We start from the raw sequence: 25154 nt of genomic DNA on the forward strand, positions 1-25154 counted from the left end.
AAGAGGCAGAGGTCAATCCAGAGGTGCCTACAGGGGACGCCAGTGGCAGGCTAACAACCAGCGAGGTACAGCCACAGATACAGCCACCACCACTACTACAGGACAATCACAGTGACTTGGCTCTGGCACTGCCTACCAGGGAACAACTAGAAGCACCCTTAGGCGGGAAGCTAGCCTTATTTTCAGTAAACTGGCATTACATCACAGCAGACAAGTGGATTTTGCAGACAATAGACCAAGGTTACAGGTTTCACTTCCATACTCTGCCAAGGAAGAGAGGAATGCCAAACCTACCTCCAAATCAAAAGGCAGAAGCTCTAAAACAAATAACTCACTTACTAAGGATGAGAGCTGTAGACAAGGTACCATCTATGGAGCAAGGACAGGGATTTTACTTCAGGCTCTTCCTGGTACCAAGAAAAGAAAACAAATGGAGACCTATTCTCGACCTGTCCGCTTTAACCACATTCCTCTTTGTTCCAAAATTCAAAATGCTGACCCTACAGCAGCTTCTTCCCATGTTGGGCAAGGAGTCTTGGCTGGTAACTCTAGATCTCAAGGAGGCATACCTGCACGTCCCCATACAACCAAATTGCAGAAGATACCTCAGATTTCTTGCAGGATCAGAGCATTATCAATTCTCAGCATTGCCCTTTGGCTTATCTACTGCGCCCAGAGTGTTCACGAAATGCCTGGCATCAGTAATTGCTCATTGCAGGCTTCAGGGAATCCAAATCTACCCTTACCTGGACGACTGCCTGTTACAAGCGGACAACAAAAACAAGCTAACAGAAGACTTGAAAAGGGTCATTTATCTACTGCAAGCCCTGGGATACACAGTCAATATAAAAAAGTCAAGGCTGATACCATCCCAAAGGATAACCTTTTTGGGTGCAGAGCTGGACACATCAAAACAAATGGCATTCCTAACAGTAGAAAAACAGGAGCAACTCCCTCTGTACTTCTTGGCATTAACAAAGCAGAACCAGCTAACAGCAAGAAAAGTCCTGCAAGCCTTGGGTTTCATGGCATCCTGCATAATATTGGTTCCACATGCCAGACTGCCCTTCCACAGCACTCAACCAAGCCAGACCATCACAACGGACGCCTCAGACCTCGGTTGGGGGGCGCACATGCTGGACAAGTGCATACAAGGCTTATGGACTCAAGACCAGCTGCACCTACACATAAATCAAAAGGAAATGCTGGCAGTAAAACTGGCAATTCAGACATTCAGACCATTTCTCCGACAAGGTCAACTGTTGATAAGGACAGACAACACCACAGTTATGTGGTACATCAACAAACAGGGAGGTACACATTCGTACCCTCTATGCCGGATGGCAATGGACCTCTGGAATGTGGCCCTGAGCTTCAACATTCAGTTACAAGCAATTTTTGTGCCAGGAAAAGAAAACATTCTAGCAGACATACTAAGCAGAACTACCACGGATGCCCACGAATGGATGCTGCATCCGGACATCTTCAAAACCATTACAAGAAAGTGGGGACTACCAGAAATAGACTTATTTGCATCCCCACGCAATCACCAACTGAAGAAATTCTGCACAAGGACGTACCACCCACTTGCTTGGAAAGTGGACTCCTATCTTTCAGTTGGAAAACCTGACAGCATATGCATTCCCACCACTTCCTTTGATGCACAAGGTGCTATTGAAAATCAAAGAGGACCGTCAAGGATCATCCTGATAGCTCCAGACTGGCCAAGGCAACATTGGTACCCATTACTGAGGAGCATGTCTCGGGAACAAATATGGACTCTACCTCTAGTTCCCTTACTGTTAACACAGAACAACTACAACACCCTGCATCCAAACCTGAAAACACTGCAGCTGTCTGCCTGGAACATTGCATAAGACCAAATAACCCAAATTTATCCCAAAGGGTTAAAGACATTATCTTGGAGGCTCGCAGACCCTCAACAAGAAAAATTATTCAGCAAAATGGAAAAGATATCACATTTGGAGTACTGCAAAGGGAGAAAATGTGTCACTGGTAAACATAGCCAACATCCTGGAATACTTGGCAGAGCTCTTCCACAACGGCCTGTCCTATTCTTCCATTAAGATTCATGCATCAGCTATTTCAGCAGAATACAACTTGGATCCTCCAGTCTTCTCACATCCTCTGCTCAGGCAGTTTCTGAGAGGAATTAAAATGTAAAACCACCTAGGAAACCACCATTGCCAGCATGGGACTTGAACTTTGTGCTAGAAAAGTTGACACTCCCTCCTTTCGAACCAGCAGCAACAGCAGACTTACAATACTTATCCTGGAAAACTGCTTTCCTGCTTGCAATCACTTCAGCAAGAAGGGTATCTGAGCTACAGGCATTAATGGCAGTACAGCCCTTCCTGATCTTCCATCAAGATAGAGTGTCCATGAGAACAAATCCTACTTTTATGCCAAAGGTGGTCTCCAGGGTATCTTTAAATCAAGCTATCCATCTACCTACATTCTTCCCCAACCCACAGAACAGGGGGAAAGACTGTTGCATACCTTGGATGTACATAGACAACTACGCTACTACCTGGACAGGACCAAGGGCAATAGAAAAACTGACCAGCTACTAGTAGCATATGCAACAGGAATGGAAGGAAAAGCAATTTCAAAACAGACAATCTCTAAGTGGATAGGAAATTGCATTAGATTTTGTTACTCCTACCATGGGAAGAAAACTCCAGAAAACATCAGACCTCACTCTACAAGGGCAACAGCCACTACCACAGCTTTTCTACGAGGAGTGGCTACCAAAGACATTTTAAAGGCTGCTACTTGGAGCTCCGTGCATACATTTGCCAAGCATTATAATTTACCTTTATACTCCAGATCCCGAGCAGGTTTTGCCACTGCTGTTTTGCACGGGATCTTAACTACACCATAATCTTATTTCTCCTCCTCCGCCAGTTTGGCTATGGTATTCTACCCATTTGTAAGGACTGCAGATGCATCCTTGAAGGACATAGTACAGTTTTGTACCTACCATAAATGTAGATGTCCGATAGGCATGCATCTGCAGTCAGGATTACCCACCCTCCTTCGCCTCTGTGGTACTCCTAGGGTATTTGCCCATCTTGTAGCTAGCTGGGGGAATCTATTATGGTGTATTTGTTTGTATATATGTACATACATGCTTATTTTTTGTTTGCTCTCTACTATTTGGAACCATTTGCATTATCCAAATTTAGCATTCCTAGAGGGCACCTGGCATCTGGGGCAAGAAACACTGAGGAAAATGGCGTCGGCTGCTGCCTTTATACCCGAAGAACTGCCGCTATGACGTCGGGTGAAGTGCGACACCAGCCGAGGCCAGACCCAGACTTTGGAATCCGGCCGACCGAAGGGCTGCCTGACGACAGGACAACCCATTTGTAAGGACTGCAGATGCATGCCTATCGGACATCTACATTTATGGTAGGTACAAAACTGTACTTTTTCTATCATCTCTTTTTGACGCAGAATCTGGTTTCTCCTCCGTTAAAGTTCATTTGACAGCAATCTCTAATTTTCACAAAATAATTAATTTTAAATCTCTTGCTTTGCAAAGGATTTGCAGTGTTTTTTAAAAAAATGCTTTCTTTATTTGATCTCCTGTTAAAGATCCCACATCACATTTTGACCTTAGCTTGGTCATACCTCAAATTTCTTGTCTTGGAAGACACACTTCCTCTTGGCATTTACTTTGGCTAGATGAATTTCAGAAATCCAAGCCTTATTTTACAAGCTGCCTTTCTTAGCCTTCCATAAGGATAGGGTTTTTGTTGCATACAGATCCTTCCTTTTTACCTTTACTTGCCTTTTCCTTTCTGGCAGGTGGTGCAGAGGTTAAGGTTGTGAGGTGTAATTTCTGTGATACGTTGTGCGATTCCCTCAGCACTCATTTGCCTACTGTGTGACTTCAAGCAAGCCACATAACCAGACATTGCTCCCTGGTCACCCCTGAAAAAGGACTGTGTCCAGTGAGCCTACTTTAACATTTGTGTATTATTGTTGTTGTTCTTTTTCTAGCAGTGAAGAATACCTCCTTTATTGCTTAGACATTCACAGACAACTGAGGATTTGCCTGCAACTTACAAAACAATTTAGACAGCACGATAAGTTATCTGTTGCCTTTTCCAAAGCAGTCGTGGGACAAAAGGTCTCTAAAGATTGTTTATTCATATGACTTTCAAAATATATTTCCCACATTTATCCTTAGTGTAACACATCCCATCCATATAAACCAAAGGCTTATTCAGTCAGAGCGATTGCTAATTCTTCTGCCACGTTTAAAGACTCTTCAGTCCATGTTTATGCAGTAGCTACAAAAGCATCTATGCATACTTTCTACAACCATTGTAAGCTGGATGTGGCATCTAGGTCTTCCTTTGGGGCTGCCATACGTTGAGGTATTCTGTTATGATGTCACCTGGGATGTTAGCTGGGGATTCTGCCCCATCCAGCAAAGTGAATGAGCAGGATAATCCAAGATATGGTAGTTATGTGCTTTCCTTAAAGTTGGATCCGGATTATCCATGTCCATCCACTTCAGTGGGCAGGATTAGTCCATCATAGGCACCAGTCTGGCAAACAGGTCTCCTCACATACCTACCCGACTTCCCATGTAATAGGCTGGAAAGAATATTGGTAGGAAATTCTTGTACAGCACCAGGCATTAATGATATGGAGAATTTTAAAGTTTATTTACATGGATTTAGTAGTGCACATATATGTTTTTAATTATTCATTCACTATTTCAGTTATTTTGAGTATGTGATCAAATATATTCGTGTACAAGCATATTCTACATAGTCTGAAAACGTTTGTGACAAAAGCGTGTACTCTTTTCTGTTATTCTAATAGTGTTACTGGAACTGAGCAGTTTTGGTTCAGATGATTGGATTTATTTACAGATACTTTGCTTTGTTCATGGCTTTCTGACATTCCTTGTAATTAGCTGCTGTTTTAGGTTTTGCTGTGTGTACACCAGATCAGTCTTTCTACTTTAATGTAGTTTCTGATGCACTGACCACATCAGCTTCTCACTGTGTATTCATGATTGATATATTAAGTTACACTTTTCAGTAGACTTTATTGCATTTGTTTTATAATTCATACTGTCTGTTCTTTTGTAGTCTCTAGGATGTGTACTGTACTCGATGATGTTTTTGGAAGGACCTTATGACATGATTTTCCAAAAGGGAGACAGTGTGGCTCTGGCTGTACAGAATGCTGTCACAATTCCGGCTGACTCTAGGTATGTTTTGGAAGCCCAGGTAATACCTAGGTGGACTAAAACAGTTTGATCACTTTTTAACAGCACTGCTGCATTTTCACTGAAAGTAACTGCATATTTTGTATAATGCACATTTGCTTACTTTCTCTGTACTTTACATGCTTCAAGATTTGCTGAAAGCAACAACCACAGGTTTATAAAAAGTAAATGATTACATTTCTGTAAGTTTTACTGAAAGACAATTGTAAGTTTCCTTCAGCCTGTCACACTTCTCTCGCCGTCTTAGACTCAAAACAAGTTTTCTTGTAGCATCAAAAAGGATGAAGCTTGGGGGTTACGTATGCATTTTGTTGTGTTGCTCGGTCTTCTGTCTTAACAGACCATATGCACTTGTATTACTGATGCATTGTCATATTGAAGGGTCGTAATCCCTAATTCCATCTAAGAAACTGTCCATTTTGCCTACTTGCTCTGTGATACCACTTTAAAGGGCTATGATCTGTAGCTACTGTGAAATTCCTTCCATGTAGTTATAGTAGAGTTAAAGCATATTTAGAGCCCAGAATGTTCCCGAACATTCCTTCTCCATAGCTGCGTATGAACCTTCTCTTGGCTGGAGTCTACAGCTAAGGTATACTAGCAGGTATTCCTCTTTCGTTGAAGAGCCTGACTAAGTACATCCCTCTGACCATAGTCTGAAGCATCTGGCTGCCTATAGTCAAGTACAAAGGTATATTGAAGGCTTCCTTGAGTTTTTAGAATGCCCGTTGTTAGGCTGGTGTCCAAATAACCTAAACTTATGTGACCTGTTCTTTCAGGATAGAGGCATGAGCGAAGTGGCACTGATACTGTAGTGAGGGACAAGCTTTCTATAATGCCTTCCTGTTCCAGGGAACACCCTTACCTGCTTTCTGGTAATAGGTGCACCATACCCCCGATGACCAAGATAAGCTTCCATTCCAGCCTGACATTTGTTTGCCTTAATAGTCAGTCCATCCATCCCATTTTAATCTGCTCAGTACTTCTGACGTTGCACATGTTTATGCCAAAACCAACTAAAGACTACAGTGGCACCTGTGTAATCAAGAACAGCTAGGGTGTGATATGCAAGCATGTTGATAGTTGGTGGAGCATTTTTCATTCCAAAGGGCAAGTTGATAAATTTATGCAACTTATACAGAGTGACAAAGCTGTTAGCGTAGATGTCAAGGGTACCTGTCTCTAACCCTTAGGTTAATAGTTGAGGTACTTGGCTCTACCTAGGTATTCTAATGCTCACTCTGTTGTGGGCATGTAATGCACATCTGATTCTGTGTGGATACTTACTTTCCTGTAGTCTGCACCAAACCTTGTTTTTCCATCATTTTTTTATATCAGCACCACTGTGAGACCCATGTACTGCTGGATTCTTGGATTATCCCCAGTTTCAACATTTCATGGTTTACTTGATTTGCTCAGTTGCTCTCTAAGACATCTGTTTGATTGGCCAGTGGTTTCTTGTGTCCAGATTGTGATATATTGGTCCACCACCCCCTCCGACTTAGCAGTGAACATTTCCCCGGATTTGTATAGAATTGCTTGGATGCCCTGAACCTGTATAGGGGATAGCTGCTCTGACAGTATCTTGTCCAGGGTGGCATCAGTTTGAGCCTGACTTGAGCAAAATCTAGCAATAGATCCCCCTCCAATTGCTCTTGTAACCTGCTGCAGGAGACTCTCTGTCATATCTTATTGACATGGCAAGAGTGTGTTTCTGCCTCCTCTCTGGCAACTCCACCACATAATTGAGATCCCTTTCCGTCTTCACATCGGTGAAGATGTCATCTGTTATTGCATGCACATTATTCTGGTGAGCAGGAATAAGCAGAATTACCTTTTGTATGAATGTATATGGTTAAGGTGCAACTCTGCTAACATGCTAGGCCTTTTGCTTCTGTTGTGGTTGTGCTTAGTGGTCTTGTGGCAGTCCCATGAGTTTTCCCTAAGCTTAGTTCTGAAATTCAGCATATGCTCCCGAACAGACTCTTTGTGAGAATCATATTGAGCTTCTCATTCATCATGAATTAAATCTAGGGGTGTCATTAGCTTATGACCATAAATTAGTTCAAATGGCAAAAAAGTGGATTCTAGTGGCTCTCTTTTAGAGGTGATAGTATTGTACGTTTTGACACCTGCAGCTCAAATATGGATTTGCTGCTACTGCCTAGTACTTCCCCTAAAGTAGTTTCTCTGCCAGATTCTAATGGATGTGTGGGCACTGGCTGGGTCTCTTTCCCCTTCCCTCCACTGCCTTTTTTACATGACTATCCTTTTACTGGGGTTGTGTAATTTCAAGTACACAGGGAACTGTACCATCAAAGTCATTGCCTGTTAAAACAGCTACAGGATGTCATCAGATATGGTCACCTATTTGTTTCCATGCCGCCATTGTAATCCAGATGAAGTCTACTAGTTGTATCTTAAAAATTGAGCCTTTCATAGCCCTACCTGGAGTGGAATGTCATGGGCAAGTAATACTCCTGCCTGTCATGTGCAGTTTTGTTTGAGGCAGTATCTGTCTTGGCATTGGCTTCTTAACCCTCAGCCAGTATGGGGTACAGACCCATATATTAATCTGGAGCAGATGTGAGTTTAAGACCTCCCATCACTCCATGGGGCTATATCTGTTTGCTTCCTCATGTGATTTCGTTTCCTGTTTCCTGCCCTCTCACTGTGGACCTTTGAACCATATATTCTCCACTTGAGTATATCAAATGCTTCAAAATCCAGGTACTTTGTGTGTACTAGAAGTAGTGGCTTCGTCTTTGCGTGTGGAACCTGCTGTGGAGGTTTGCATTGCCCCATGGATTCCCCTACACCCAAGTGTAGTGTTGGGTAGCAATTTGTCTTGTACATTTTTGGCCTTCTAGCCAGATAGACGTTCCCCTTTCTGGTAATTTTCTCAGCGGTGATGTACTCCAAATATGTTGCAAACTGTCATCTCCTTAAGCAGTATGTAGAGCGTTAACTTCCTTTTCATAGGTCTTTCAGCATTTGAAAAGTAGTAAATTGACATCTGCTCACCTACCTTTTAAATTAAGTGCATATTCCTTTAGTGAAATCATTGATGCTGTATTTTGTTTTTTTCTCCTGTGTTTTCTAAAATTTTCTACAAGTTCCAGGCATGAACCTAAAACATTCTAAAAGAACATTTTAAACTTTCAAGTAGTCCAAACTGTCAGAGGTCGACATTTTTAACAAAGCATGCTTTGGCTTATCCATAAGCAGAGTTTTTACTCCTCACCCATTGCTGGTGGTCAGTTAGGTGCTGATTGTACAGATGTTTGAATGCTATCAAAGGCATCCCCTTCTTTTTCCTGAGTAATCAAACAGGCAAGCAAAAATTGAGGGTGATATGCTACTCAGTGCTAGAAGTCTAAATCTCAAAATGCACTCACTCGAGGCACTCCTTAAAATGGAGAACTTCAATATCTGTGCAGTGACTGAGACCTGGTTCAAGGCTCCAAAGAGCACCCCTGCACTACCAGGCTATAACTCATACCACACTTTTCGCCCATGTAACCTGGACCGGAACACCAAAGGCGGAGGTGTGTCCATATTCATTAAGGATATCCACACCTCCTGGCTAGTTGCTCAGCATAATGCAGCCAAGGTTATCCAAGTGCAACTAACTCTGGGCAAAACTGCAATCCAAATTGTAGCTTGCTACAGATCACCCACCATGCCCCAGGATTCCCACTCCTCTTTTCTTGATGTACTGGAAAATATTAGGGTTCAACCAAACACCCTAATAATGGGCAATTTCAACTACCCCACCATTAACTGGGAAAACTACTCCTGTACCAACTCCTTCGCTCAATGCTTTCTGGAATTCATAAACTCCAATGCCCTGGATCAACTTATCCACACCCCCACCGGGGGGGGGGGCAACAATATCCTAGATCTAGTCATTACCAGCATGAGTGACCGGTGTTCCACACCTGAAGTCAATGCCTCATTGGTCCGATCCGACCATAAGCTAATTACCCTAGATATCCACATGCTGCCTCCACCCCTCATTAAGGAAACCATGGTAAAAAATTCCTGTAAAGCCAACTTCATGCTTCTTAAGACAGAAGTGGTGAACTTCACGACACCCATGCAGATGGACAATACAGTTACGACTGCTGAATCCTACACAATTGCACGTTATAAACACTTACATGAGTGCATGGAATGTGCTATCCCGAACAGAACCAAGATGCTATCCTCCAAAAAAAGGAAGCCAATCTGGTGGTCCCCTGCCATAAATAAACTGTACAACAGAAGGAAGAAACTGTTGCAAAAGAGAGTAAAATCCCATGAGTGGAGGAGCTCCCTGGTCAGCCTTAGTAAGAAGCTGCAATCCCTGATAAAACCCTCCAAAGCTAGTTACGAAAACAAAATCGCCACTGAGTCTAAAGACAACCACAAAGCATTCTATAGCTATGTCAAGAATATCAATGGCAACACTCTGATCTGCTCTGAGTTACAGCACAATGGCACTAAATATACAGACCCAACTGATATTGCCAACATCCTGGCAGATATGTTCCATGCTAACTTTACCCCCCTCTCACCCCCTAAAGAGCCCATCTCTATACCGGAAGAATGCAAAGTTCCTGTAATCATGGCTGCACAGGCAAACACCACATTCTCCAAAGCCAAGAACACAGCATCCATGGGACCAGACATCATCCCAGGCTGCATTCTACATGAACTACAGAACAAACTGGCACCCCACTTAAGTACCATGTTCAATCATAGCCTCACCTCAGGCTTTGTGCCTGCTGAGTGGAGCACAGCGACAGTTATCCCACTCCACAAGGAGAGAGCCACCACAGACCCCGGGAACTACCGCCCCATTAGCTTGACGAGCCTGGTCTGCAAGGCCATGGAACGTATCATCATGGAACTTATAAACAAAGACAGTGGTAATCTCCAAACTCTGGACCCCACCCAGTTCGGGTTTGTAAAAGGTAGATCATGTCTCCTAAACCGGATAGACTTCTTTGAAGCAGTCACCAAAGCCGTAGACAAGGGTAAGGTGGTTCACACAGCCTATCTTGATCTTGACAAGGCTTTCAACACCATCCCCCACTCTGGAATTATAGATAAACTCACTAAACTAGGTATAAATCCCTATGTCACAAATGGGTTGCCAACTGGCTCACTGACAGAACCCACACTGTGAAAGTAGCATACTTCAAATTCAAATCCAACTTCAGACCGGTGACAAGTGGAGTACCACATGGTTCAGTCCTGGGTCCTCTCCTGTTTGGTATCTACTTCTCTGAAGTACAGGCTAACACAGAAGGTCTTTTGCTAACGAAGTTCGCAGATGACTGCAAACTAGGAGCCATAATCGAAACTCCTAATGATGTGGACATCCTACAAAAGGGCCTCACTGAGACAGATGCCTGGTGTCAAAGCCATGGCCTCAAGCTCAATGCCAAAAAGTGCATTGTCATCCCCTTTGGTAAAAACTCTGTACCCATGAACTACAACATAGGCGGTAGTATACTTAACACCGAAAGTGTGATAAAAGACCTTGGGACACAGGTGGACAGTAGTCTCTCCTTTGATAATCACATCGCCACAGTAGTCAGGAAATCCTTCTATGTGGCACACCTCATCACAAAAGGTTTCTCATCCAGAAAAAAAGAGGTCATTCTTCCCCTCTACTCATCACTCATTAGACCCATTGTAGAGTACAACGCCCCTTTTGGTATGTACCTCACAAGACATCTACAACAACTGGAAAGGCTGCAGAAATACCTCACAAAGAGGATTACCGGCGTCAAACAGATGGCCTACCATACAGCATTCTTAGATGCTTCAGATCTCATTCATCCTATCAGATCAAAATGTAGTGGCAGACAGACTTAGCAGATTCTGGACAGACACTTGCAAGTGGAAACTCAGGACAGAGGTCTGCTTGGATTTGGTCCAGATGTGGAGAACACTTCAAATAATTTTGTTCAGCTCTTTTCAGAACAGATAGTTGGAAGAATTCTGTTCAAGACGTCCTTGCAGCCGTGCTTGGAGGACAGAAGCATTCTCGTTCCCTTGGATAGAAATGTTTCTTTATGCATTTCCACCCTTTCCAATAATAGCCAAGGTACTATTAAAGATTCAAAAATACATACTAAAGATCATTGTGGTGCCTCCTTTTCGGCCTAGGGAAAGTTGGTTATCCCTTTTAATGGAATTGGCCAAGGGCAATTACCACAAGCTTCCTCACACTCTGGATCTGCTCACACAGTGTCAGGGGTGAGTGATGCACCCCAGCTTAGAAGAATTGCTACTGACAGCCTAGATGCTTCTGTCGTGATACTTTCAGGCATGTGTTCCATGAGTATGTGCAGCAAGTATTGAAGGAAGCAATAAAAGCTGCAACACAAAATCTTATGTTTACAACTGGAATAGGTTTTTGTGTGGTACCTAACTGTTATTAATGGACCTAGTAAAGTGTCTACCCTTCTGGTTTTTAAATATTTGTGTAAGCTACTCAATGATGGCATATTTTATGCATCTGTCAAGGTGCATCTTATGGCCATCTAAGGTTGTCTGCCAGTGGATCCCCCTCTTTCTTCACTTTTGTGGTCAGACAATTTATGAAAGGAGTGTTGCACCTGAAACCCCTTTGAAAGCAAATTTCTCTTCCTTGGGATCTCAACTTCGTTCTTGAAAAATTTATCTCATCTCCTTTTGAACCTGTCTTTATGGCCAATTTGAGGTTCATCATTTCAAAACTGCTTTGCTTATTGCTCTGACATCTGCAGGGCAAGTCTCTGAGCTGCAAGCTGTCATGAAGAGCCAACGTTATCGGATTTTTCTAAAGGACAGGGTTCATACAAAAAGTTCCTGAATTTACTTAATCAAGCCCATCAGTCTCCTGGTTTCTTTCCAGAACCTGTAAACAAGAGAGAGAGAGAAGATTCTGCATTCTGTGGATGTGCACAGGCAGCACAAGTACTACCTTGACAGAGCTAAGCCATTCAGAAAAGCTGTTTATTTCCTATTCAGGGGCTAAATAGGGTCAGCCTGTCATTAAGTAAGACCGTTGTTCACTGGTTGTGCTCTGCTACTGATTTTGTAACCCCCACCATGCTGTATCTATTCCAACCAAGTTTAAGGCACATTGCACCAGAGTCTTATCTGCAAAGGAGTGGAAGCAACTTTGGCTTTCTTTCCATACCTTTGCAAAGTATTACAAACTGGAGTAGGCTTTGGGAATCTATCCATATGCCACATATGCATTGTGAATGATGAGTATAGTAAAATTGCATACATCCTTCTTACCTGTAACAGTAGATGTTCAAATTTCTTACTACCTCAGTGGCAAAATCCACCCACCATCCCCCTTATTTTGTATATAGTTCAATGGTGTCCAATTTTATTGTGTCATTGGTTGGCTTTGATTATTTGTGTTGGTGTTTTATGGTTGCATATTTGTTGGTTTCAGGAGATTTTTGCCTCTGGTCCTTGGTTCATCCTATTTGGCATCAAAAGCCTGAGTAACTGACTTTTTGCATCAGGGGTTACGTTTTCCCCTGATGGCTTAGCCAATCCCCTATCACAGAGAGCGCTGGAAAACTGCTGATGTGGGTTTTGTCCAGGTACAGAACCCATATGCCACTGAGGCAGTATGAAATTCCATTGTCTACTGTCACTGGTAAATACGACTTATGCAATAGTACTGTACTATACATGATTACTTTCCACAACCCTTTCCCTGCTTGACTGTTTCTCCACCCATTCAAGTGTGTGACAGGAAAAGAAGTCTTAAACCTCATAAGCAAAAGAACTATCCAAGAGATCCCATATGACAAGAAAGGATCAGGTTAATTTTCATCATTAAATCACTGCTGCAGTGGTCTAAGCTGTATGGGACCTCCTGCCAAGGATTGAACCCAGCATCCAGCTACCAAAGCTTTTGGGAATCTTCCATGCACCCTAGCAACTATCCTGAATGAGGTAGCAGGATAAACTCGGTGGCTAAGACTCTCAAAATTCAGAATTTCGTGCTACCAAAGAGTACACTCCTCTGTGGGCTTCAGGAGGTTAACAGCCAGCTAGCACATCAGGGCTGGGCAGATGAGTTCCCTACTGGAGATTACTTCCTCCGTTTAGATTTCTCTGAAGGAAATTAACTTCTTTTGGTTAGAAAGTATATTTTGAACTTGTATACATTTATTAGTGACTGTCACTAATGTTTTACATCAGAGTTTTTTGTGTGTACTTATACTTCCTTGAAGTGAATTCCTAACAAATGGTGGTGTATTTTGAAGGTAATAACTTTTGCCTCTGTCTCCATAGTTCTGTGTTTGGTGTCATGATTTTGAAGATTATCATTTAAAATTTTACCTCAGAACTTGATAAATTCTTGCACTTTCCTTTTACTGACTCCACCAAACTCCGTTAACTGCTTGTCGGGTATCTCTTTTGATTGACAAATTGGTCTTAGGGCCCATGTAGGGATTTCCTTGCTTTTTTCAATTTTTGACAGGAAATGTGTACTGCTTGTCCATAACAATGTTGCGAGGGGCTGGGGCTAGTGTGTTTTGTGCTTGTCACTAGAAAGGAAAGAAAAGCTTTACCCCAGGCAGGAATTTAGTTACCAGGTAACACCAACTTTTCTAAGCTCCTCTATTCCCTTTTCTCACAATATCTTCAGCTGACAGACATTCCTGAGTCCCCGTGGGGATTCCCATATGTTTGACTACTTTTTGTAAGGGAAAGTGTTAACTTTTTGATCAGCATGAAGAACACAAAAATTCCACCAGCAGACAAACCACACTAGTAGCCAGGAACCAAAACAGTGCAGAGAAAAAAGTGCAAGTGTGGAAACACAGCAGTCACAGTTCAAAATATCCAAAGGTAAATTAGGCAGCAAACAGCAGGCAGCAGGTAAAATAAATCCAAGTTTAATGCATATACAAACTGGTAAGTGCTTTCACTGTGGAATCATAGCTTTTTCAGACCCTAATAAAACAGCATCTTCACTAAATGTTTATATAGCAATGTCATAATACACAAACCAATCAGAATCTAAAACTTGTAAAACAAATAGTTAAAGGTGAACTCACTAAAAAAATGAACTCAGCAAAAGAAGGTAAACATTACTTTTTCCTTCTCCTTCTAGCTTTTAAAACAGGTTCCAAAAGTACAAATTCATTTAAGCCTAGCCCCATATAAGAATGTAGTTTGGCTATCCATCTTGCGTCACATCTCTCTGTTTCATTTTCAGTATTGCCTAACCTAACATTCTCATATATAACATCTAACACAGTAAAAGAAAACCTATGTTCATTGCATTTCATCTGAACATGTTTAGCTAAGGCATTAACAATATTACCTTTGTTTATACAATATATATGGTCCCTAATGCATTCACAAATCTGGCGGTTGGTTTTGCCAACATAAAATGAGCTGCATTGCTTTCAGTTCGCTAAATAAACAACGTTCATGGTGTAACAGTTAGCAATAGCATTTAAGGAGTATTTCTTCCCTGTCTGTGGATGAACAAACTCCTTACCCTTTCCTACATACTGAAAAAAATTACAAGTGGCACATTTTTTGGTACCCTCTCCCCTTTGCCAATAGCCCAATTTGTCCGGATAACACAACAACCTCTTTAAATTCACCCTGTTCCTGTAATAAAACTTAGGAAATGTACCAATTAATACTTCAGTAGATGAATCAGAGTTTAAAATATGCCAGTTCTTTTTAATTACATCAGTGACCTTATTTATGTCACTGGAAAAAGTCATAAGGATTCTTAAGATGTTATCCCTTCCAACTTGCCTATACTGATCACAGGTAGGGATCATAAAATAGGTTCTCCCAATACCCTTCCTAAGCTGGCAGGCACTGCATATACCCTTGGCTATCTCAGTCCCCCTATACCTCCTATCCTCAAAATCTTCCTTCAAAGTCACAATAAATTCCTCAAAGTCCTGGTCTTTAACATGTAGCCTTGAGGCCCTTAACATTTGTCCCTTCACCACATTCTCAAACACATGATTAGGATGCATGCTACTACTATGATGAACAAAGCTTGGTTTGTAGCAATCCTTCCTATAAAGGCTTGTGATAAGTCTATTACTACCAGGCTCCCTTTTCACCGTAACATCCAAAAAGGAGTAACAGTAAACAGCAGAAAGTCTGTAGCAGAATGTAGATAACAGATAAACTGATCTAATTCCACCATGGTGCCAGTCCAAATCATAAAAAGTTTGTCCACAAAAGCTGTCTGTAAAATTTTATCTGATGACCCCACCATTTCGAACTCACTAAAAACCTGTATCTCCATATGGCCATAACTGCGTTGGCATAGCTATTGGCACAAGGTGTGCCCATAGAGAAAAAAGAGGAAGTAGATACATTTTGGAGAAGTATCTATGGAGATCTTGTGGAACATAACAAAGATGCTAAATGGATAAAAGAAGTAAAAAGAATAAGAAGTTTAAAGGTACAGGATATTAAATGGGTTGAAGTAATAGCCAAAGGTATTGAAACAAACTGAGAAAAGCCTCTAACTGGAAAACCCCAGGCCCAGATGCAGTACCTAACTTTTGGCTTAAAGTATTAACTTCTTTGCACAAGGATCTAGCCATGAGTAAGAACTATTTGTATGCACACCCCAAACACACACCGCACTGGTTAACAACAGGAAAAAGAATGCTCTTACTTGAGTGAACCTGCAAGCTACCCTAAAAATTATAGACCAATAACTTGTCTTCCGACGACATATAAACTATACACGGGAATTGACGCTGACAGAGTTTATAGTCATCTAGAAGAAAACTCAATTATGGCAGTAGAACAAAAGGGCAATAAAAGAAAGTCATATGGAACAAAGGATCATTTGTTGTTAAAGTTATAGTGGAGAACTGTAAGAAGGGGAAGAATCTAAGTATGGCATGGATTGACTACAAAAAAAACATTTGATAGTATCCCACATTCATGGATAAAAGAGTGCTTACAAATATATAAGATACACCCTACACTGATTGACTACATTAGAGTAACCATGAAACAGTGGCAGACCACTTTACAGTTAAGCCGTGATAAAGGACAGATTATTATCCCAGGGATAAAAATCCAAAGGGGGATATTCCAGGGTGACTCTCACTCATCGTTGCTATTCTGCGTTGCCATTAATCTATTAAGCTTTTTACTTAACAGCTTAGGCCATGGCTACAATTTGCTTCTTGAAAACAACAAAGTCTAATAACTTCTTATCTTCTCTTTGTCGATGATTTAAAACTGTATAGCTCATCAGATGAAGAACTGAAAGCACAGCTGCAGGTTGTCAAAACCTTTTCAGTTGCTATTGGAATGTCATTTGGTCCTGATAAATGTGCAAAAGCAACCTTTAAAAAAAGGAAAACTGCAGCACCAGGAAAACATCAGTTTGGGACAAGAGTGTGATATAAAAGACCTTGAGCAAGAGGGAGTATATAAATACTTGGAAATTGATGAAGGATCAGCAATAAAACATGAACAAATGCAAATAAAGCTCAGTAAGGAGTACTTTAGAAGACTTAAATCAATCCTGAAAACAGCATTGATATCTAGGAACAAGATCCACGCCATAAATCAGTTTGCTCTTTCTGTCCTAACTTATGGTTTTGGAGTGATTGACTGGCCCCAAAAAGTGTTGGATAGACTGGATATTAAAACAAGAAGGATGCTTCATGCTCACCAAATGATTTATAAAAATCAGTGTATACCAAGATTATATATTCCCCGTTCTGAAGGAGGGATGGCCCTCCTTGAAATTGATTACATGTATAGATCTGCAATCGTGGGACTCCACACATATCTACTGACCTCACAAGATCCAAATGTAATGAAAGTTTTGAAACATGAGGAGAATAAATCTAAGATGATATCTCTGCTTAATTTAGCAGAAGCATATCGACATCAAGCAGGAATGGAAATCAAACCAGAAATGGATAAAAACCAGGCAGCAACTGAATATGCTAAAAAACAAACTGAAGAATATAAGGTGAAGGACAAGATGAGAAGGCAAGAAATGTGGAAAAAGCATAAATATTGTTGCAAATATAGAAAACTTCTGGAAGAGCCTCATGTTGATCAAGAACAAATGCAGGAATAGTTAAGTAGAGGTGAATTCACATCAAGAAATGAAAGGTTAATATTGGCAGCCCAAGATAGTGGGCTACGTACGCAATGGTTTACAAAGTCCATTGAACATGTGGGAGAAGCAGACATATGTAGGTTTTGTAAAACCGAATTGGAAACGGTCACACACCTTGTTGCTGGTTGCGGCGCACTAATGGCAGAGGGACTGTATACTGAAAGGCATAATAATGTGGAGAGACTGTTACACTGGAGATTGTGCAAACATTATGCTGTCGAAGTGGCTGAAAAACACTGGAAACATGAGCCACAAAGAATCATAGAAAATGATGAGGTTTATATCACATGGGACTTTCTAATACCAACAGTTCAAAAGATAGATGCTAGAAAACTGGATATAGTGGTCCAAGAAAAGACAAAAGTAGCATTGATCATTGAAATCGCCACACCTAGTGACTACAGTGTCTTGCGTACAGAGAGACATAAAGTCATAAAATACCTTGATCTGCAGGCAGAAACAAGAGCCATGTGGACGAAAGATACCCAGATAGTTCCAATAGTAGTCGGAGCAACTGGTCTTATAAGAAAGAATGTACAGTCTTCTTTAGATATGTTACCAATTCATGTAACACTGTACGAATTGCAGAAGGAATCATTAATGGGCACATTGTAGGTGCTGCGAAGAGCACTTTTGGCTAACATCAAAAGTGAAACAATACTAATTTCATGAACTTTAATCATACTTTGACTTAGGAATGGGGTCCATTCCTGTCATGGTTTTAAAACCCAAAAGACTTGGAGAAATTAAAAATGACAGAAGCACTCACATTGTCTGCCATCTCACTAATGGCCAGATCAACCTCCTCATAAGTGACATTAGTGTAAAGAGTTCACTTTCCTGCTGTTGGATATCAGCACAAAGTTCTGTTTCTTTAGACAGAAGAAAATCTATCAACAACTGAAGATAGCAAAAACTGGTCTCCAAATTAATTTTCTGCCAAGATGCTAATAATTTAGGGTAACAAGTACCATGTGAAGGCTTATTAAGAACCATGAGCCCCCTTGGTATAGGTTTAAGCTGTATGCAAGCTTCAAAATGCAGTCTCTGGTGTTCTCGTTTAGGTTCATACAAATTATTTTCTACAGTCCTCAGTTTAGCAGCAAATAACTTCCTTACTTCCCCCTCAGCTGTATTAGATTCACTCAAAGAGTACTCACCACTCAACAGTGGGTTTGTATCAACATGCAGAAATTTTATTAACTGCTCACGGTTCATTGCATTGTCAGTAGCTGGATTACCAGAATATCTTTCAGCCATGCTCTGCAAAACCAAAAGTCCAAAATGTAAAACACAAAAATTCCACCAGCAGACAAACCAGACTAGTAGCTAGGAACCAAAATTGAGTGCAGAGAAAAAAGTGCAAATGTGGAAACACAGTAGTCACAGTTCAAAATATCCAAAGTTAAAGTAGGCAGCAAACCGCAGGCTGCGGGTAAAAAAAAATCCAAGTTTAATGCATGTGCAAACTGGTAAGCACTTTTGCTACAGAATCATAGCTTCTTCAGACCCTAATAAAACAGCATCTTCACTTTATATAGCAATGTCATAATACACAAACCAATCAGAAGCTAAAACTAATAAAGCAAATAGTTAAAGCTGAACTCACTAAAAAAGTGAACTCAGCAAAAGAAGAAGGTAAACATTACTTTTTCCTTCTCCTTCTGGCTTTAAAAACAGGTTTCAAAGGTGCAAATTCATTTAAGCCTAGCCCCAGATGAGAATGTAGTTTGCCTATCCATCTTGCTTCACATCTCGTTTCATTTTCAGTATTGCCTAACCTAACATTCTCATATATGACATCTAACACAATAAAAGAAAGTCTATGTTCATTACCTTTCATCTCAGCGTGTTTAGTTAAGGCATTAACAGTATTAACTTTATTTATAGTAATATGTATGGTACCTAATGCATTCACGAAACCAACTGGCACCATGGGGGAATTAGATCAGTTTATCTGCTTCCACTACAGACTTTTTGCAGTTTACTGCTACTAAGTCCTATACTGAGATATCCTTTTTGGATGTTATGGTGAAGAGGGAGCCTAGTAGTAATAGACTTATCACAAGTCTTGATAGGAAGGATTGCTACTAATTCGAGTTTTGTTCATTGTAGTAGTAGCATGCATCCTATCCATGTGTTTGAGAATGTGGTGAAGGGACAAATGTTAAGGGCCTCGAGGCTACATGTTAAAGACCAGGACTTTGAGGAATTTATTGTGACTCTGAAGGAAGATTTTGAGGGTAGGGGGTAATAGGGGGCTGAGATAGCCAAGGGTATGTGCAGTGCCCGCCAGCTTATGAAGGGTATTGGGAGGCCCTATTTTGGGACCGCCATCCGTGATCAGTGTAGGCAAGTTAGAAGGGATAACATCTTTAGTCCCTATGACTTTTTCCAGCGACATAAATAAGGTCACTGATGTAATTAAAAAGAATTGGCATATTTTAACTTCTGATTCATTTATTGAAGTGTTAGTTGGCACATCTCCTAAGTTTTATTACAGGAACAGGGTGAATCTAAAGAGATTGTTGTGTTATTTGGACAAGCTGGGCTATGGACAATGAGGAGAGGGTACCAGGAAATGTGGCACTTGTAATTTTTATCATTATGTAAGAAAGGGTAATGAGTTTGTTCATCCACAGACTGGAAAGAAATACTCCTTAAATGTTATGGCTAACTGTTACACCATGAACTTTTGTTATTTAGTGAACTGTGAGCAATGCAGCTCATTCTATGTTGGCAAAACCAACCATTGGTTTCGTGATTGCATTAGGGACCATATATGTTTTATAAATAAAGGTAATACTGTTAATGCCTTAGTTAAACATGTTCAGATGAAAGTAATGAACATCGGTTTTCTTTTATTGCTTTAGATGTTATAAATGAGAATGTTAGGTTAGCCAATATTGAAAATTAATTTGTACCTTTGAAACCTGTTTTAAAACCCAGAAGAAGGAAAAAGTAATGTTTACCGTCTTTTGCCGAGTTTAGTTTTTTAGTGAGTTCAGCTTTAACTATTTGTTTTATTCGCTTTAGCTTCTGATTGGTTTGTGTGTTATGACATTGCTATATAAATGTTTAGTGAAGATGCTGTTTTATTAGGGTCTGAAGAAGCTATGATTTCATAACAAAAGTGCTTACCAGTTTGTATATGCATTAAACTTGGATTTATTTTACCTGCTGCCTACTTTATCTTTGGATATTTTGAACTGTGACTGCCGTGTTTCCACGCTTGCACTTTTTTTTTCTCTGCACTCATTTCTGATCAACATGTTTTTTTTTTTTTTTTCTTGGAGCAGAGACTTTTGTATTTAATGGATGCCAGTAAAGTGTTTTACCTCAAAACGTTTCTGGTTTGTGCAGAGGTAAGACTGTTCATGGCTGACACTTATTTCTGGTTCCCTGTGAAGATCCAGTTGTAAATTCTTTCTGTTTGGAAAAAGAGTAATTTCTAACATAGTTAATTGATAGGGTCTGGGGACAGCTGTTTGGCGTTTTGTCTATAAAAGTTTTTACCTTTAATTTTAATTTTCTGTCAGGAGGTAATACTGACTTTTCCACTATCAGTAGTCTTTTTTTAGACATTCTTTGTAGTTGACTGACATTCCTGGTTCCCTGAGGGCATTCCCTAGTAAATTATTTCTTGTGTGGGAAAAAGTGTTGCAGCTTTTTTCTTGGAACTGGTTCCTGAGGCCTTGAACAGGGTGTTTGATGACTGCCTTTAATAACTTTGATCTCAGACTTCAGCTTTTCAGGTAAGAGGCAAGACCAACTTTTTAAGGCTTTTCTAATGGCTTGTCATGCTCCTTCAGCGGCTAGGACATTGGCCTATGTCCTGGTAGCTTAATTGTTCCCTTCCTTAGCAGTAAGATGATGTAAGTTATTTGGGAGGCTTCTGTCTTACTCCGGCTTCGTTTTTGCCTCAGCTATTGATGAGAGAGACTGCTGTGGCAAACTTTTGTTCCTTGGACCACTTATCTTTTCACTCAGTCTCTCTTCTTGAGAACCCACTATGGACTGGGGGGGCAGTCACATCCCCTGCTGCTGGTAGGAGAGAACCACTCTTGCAGAGAAAAGGAAAGGGACAGAGAGTTGCTTCTGAGTAATCTGCTCTGAGGATCTTCTTTCTGGATAACAGACTGTCCTATTAGTCTCTCCCCTTCTTGGGGCTGGATACTGCAAAGGAGATTAAGGCATTGTGATGGTGGTAGAAACAAAAAGTAATACTAGAATTCCAACATACTTATTGTATTTATTCCTGGTGGTTTTATTCTTTTTGCAGCTTTATTCCTGTGTGAGGATTCTCTTTGAAGATTGATGCCTCATTGTACCCGTCATTTTTTGAGTCAGCCTTCTATCCCAAAAATGTTTTATTAAACTATATCTACAACTCTAGACACACAGATCCCTTTTCTGCTGTTTTTTTCCTAATGCTGCTTTCTAAAACACATACCAGGGGGTCTGTCTTGAAAGATGTCAACCTATGTTCTCCATATGTCTCAAAACATGTCAAAGCTGAGATCTTGTATGCTTCTCTGGTGTACAGTATTATTTGTTCTATCCTTTGCTGAGGTCCATATAAAGAGTAATGACATGATAATGTTTTGTCAGAGGGATTCCCGCCTTTCTATCCTCCTCTCACTATATTGTATAAGCTCTCTGCAAGCCAAGAATCAAGCTAAGCATCTCAGCATGGCAATGCAGATTCTTAATGTAATGGCAAGGAGTTTCATTGAGAAACTCGAATTCTCTCTAGAACTGGGATTTCTCAGCTTGCAGACATACTATTTGCCCCTGCAATTGTATTTTCTTCCTTACAAAAGTGAAGCAGTTTTTAAAAAGGGGTTTTGAATACCAGTATGTATATAGTACACTGGTTCCTCTTTCTCGGGATATTCATTTTGTGTTGAGTTGTAATTTTTTTACTGTTGGAACCTTCCCAGCAAGCTGATTTAAAGTTCCCATTTGGGGAAAATAAAGTATTGCCTATTTCCTCTGACTGGTACAACAAAGACAGGGTTACTTTTAGAACAAATCATTTCCTTGTGCCTGTGGCCTTTAAAGACTTTACTTAAGACAGACTATTATTCATTTTTCCTGGGGGGTTTTTCTTGCCAGAACCAGTTAAAAAAATGAAGCAATGGAGAAAGAATTTCTCATATTCTGGATGTCCTTAGACAACTCTTATACTACTGTAAAAGGGTATAACTTTCAGGAGTGCTGATTAACAGTGTGTCTCTTAGAGTAAGAAAAGGGGCAAGCAGTTTCAGAAACAGACAATTCCTATATGGCTGCCCCAAGCTATGTTTTTTTTTTCTTATATTCACTTTATCAAGTTACTTTGAGGCAAAAGCAGGGCCCATTCTTATAGGGTTCTATTTCTTTTGTGGTTTATTGGAAATGGATAGACTAAAGAAATTTCTACAGACAATAACTTGGTCTTCTGTAACCAAGCACTACATGAGTGATTTTTTCTGTAGGTCACAGCATGTTTTGGTAGGACTTTTCTCCAGTAGCTCCTGGAGTCCTATGCATTTTCCTTCTCCTTTGTTTTCTGAACTTTGGTACTCATCCTATGTAGCTTAGGCTACAGCAGCAGTGGTCTAATAATGAACATTTTACAGTTGCATATTACGGTAAATGTTTGAATAGAAAACTTTATTTCCTTCGCAAAGCCCAAGTCACATTGGCCAAGTGGCTCTCTGATTTTAAAAATCTTTTGATTTTTTTTTTTCTTTGTTTATAAAGAGTAAGGATTAGCCCTTTCACACAAACCCATGTCTCACTCAGTCAGAGCAGTGGCAGCCTCCATCTATTTTGTTAGAGTCCTCATAGGTGAGATTTTTAATGTAGTTTTTAATGCACGTGTGATATATGATGTATTGTGTGTGTATATGTGTGTAATTTTTTGTACACACACACATTTTTTTAATGGCGTTAAATACTATAGCTATTACATTAATTCTTCTCCTCTTAGCTAAACTGTTATTATTTTTATTATATTTGTTATACATTTAAATTGTTTATACTATATATTATTTTTTATTCTGTGATGTTTTGGCTATTGTTTTCCTTTTAAAGTGCTCCCTAGACGTGGAATTAATGTTCACCTTTACTGGTTTATTGCTTGTTATTTAAACAAAAGGGTATTGGCTGTGTTAAAGTGATGTCACTATGTTAAATATTATGTAAATTTGAGTTGTACAGATGATCTTGAGAGTCTAAAGAAGTTCCTGTGTGAACAAAAGCACTTAATCCATTTTTATTAATTTTCCATTAAAATTATTATCTTGCTTGGATGTAACCTGGCTGTGATTACAACATGTTTTTTATTCTAGATTTGGGCTGGAACTGCTTGGCCTCCTCTTTGTACCTTTGTATGTTATTATAATCTGGACATGTAGTCTAGTTCCCATGCATCCTTCGGTTCCACCATTCTTCGGTATATCCTTCCATGAGACCACCCCTGACTTCTATTAGCTGGGGAATCTGACCAATATGTACATCGGATACAAACTTGTGTACTTACCATAATGCTAGATCCATAGTCTTCCTCAACCCCCCCCCCCTTGATCCCCCTTGCTAAAATTGTCACTAATGGCTTTTGACAGAGTGATTGAACCTGTCTGAGGCCTTGTTATTTTTTTCAGCCTCTGAGCTGACTTCTGTCCTTTATCATTATTGGTATGATATAATTTTTTTTCCATATGAGTCTATTAGAAAGAGTATCGGATACAGCTGGGCAAACTCATTTTGAGGTACTGCAGGGGACAAGAGGGAATTTATGGGTAGGAGAAGTCTGAATCCCAGATCCAAGAGCCTTTAAAAAAGATATCAAGGTTGGAGCCAGTAACTTATATGTTGGGCCAAGATGGGGAGAGACAACACGGATCTAGTGTTATGGTAAGTACATAGCTTTTGTTTATTATATTCCAGTAGAAATCTAATGAATGTCTTAAATAAATGTATTAGACAGTTTTCATCTCTAGTAGAACTGTTTCTTAATATGATACCCAACTAAGTGCAGTATTGACTATTGTGTGTAGATGATAACTATAGGAAAAATTATTTTAATAATTGCGCCTAGATTTTTATACTGTTACATCCTTTAAACGTACATTTTGGTATAGTACCGGTCCTTTTAATATATTATTAGACAAGTACATGATCTTACATTTTTCACTTCTGAATCTTTTTCCCATATTTTCGTTCCCAGGGGTAGTATTTCTATAAAGTAGTTATTGATGTCTTATAAATCTTTATTTCTGGCAAAAGTAATTCTAGTTTTGCAGTCATCTGAGTATTTGCTGAGCCAACAGGAGTTGTACTTGGGTAAGGTGGAAGACACTATATTAAATAGTAATGGTCCCAGCACACAATTTTGTGGTACTCCTGAAGTAAAGTATATTTTTTCTGATTGATATCCCTGAATGACAGCTGATTGACTGTGACCTTTTAGCCATCTCAGTATCCTTTGAATGAGAGAAGAGTTGTAGCCAGTCTTTATTGATACTGTGTCAAGTACATCATGTGGAAAGGATTCAAATGCCTTGGCCAAGTCCAGAAATATTGCCTTGCAAGACGTCCTCAAATCTTAAGCCAGTGTTACTTGGTCTTATAATTCCACTAGGCAAGCATTGTGTGTTAATCCTCTACATATTTTTCCACAAGGATAAATAAATAAATAAATACAACTGCGGTTGGTGGTGCTGCGGTAGCGTTGTCGCC

At 40.2% G+C, this 25154-nt stretch overlaps 1 protein-coding gene across 2 annotated transcripts in view; it reads left to right on the forward strand.

Annotated features, from left to right (window-relative positions):
• The window catches only part of STK16 (serine/threonine kinase 16), a 391131-nt gene that overhangs the window by 244610 nt on the left and 121367 nt on the right, over positions 1-25154 (forward strand). For both annotated transcript variants that reach the window (XM_044078236.1, XM_044078237.1), the window contains one exon: positions 5136-5257. In XM_044078236.1, coding sequence (XP_043934171.1) covers positions 5136-5257 — 122 coding nt within the window. The remainder of the gene's footprint in view (positions 1-5135; positions 5258-25154) is intronic.

Source organism: Protopterus annectens, chromosome 7.part0 (genome assembly GCF_019279795.1).
Source record: "Protopterus annectens isolate FY-2018-M chromosome 7.part0, PAN1.0, whole genome shotgun sequence".
NCBI lineage: Eukaryota > Metazoa > Chordata > Ceratodontiformes > Protopteridae > Protopterus > Protopterus annectens.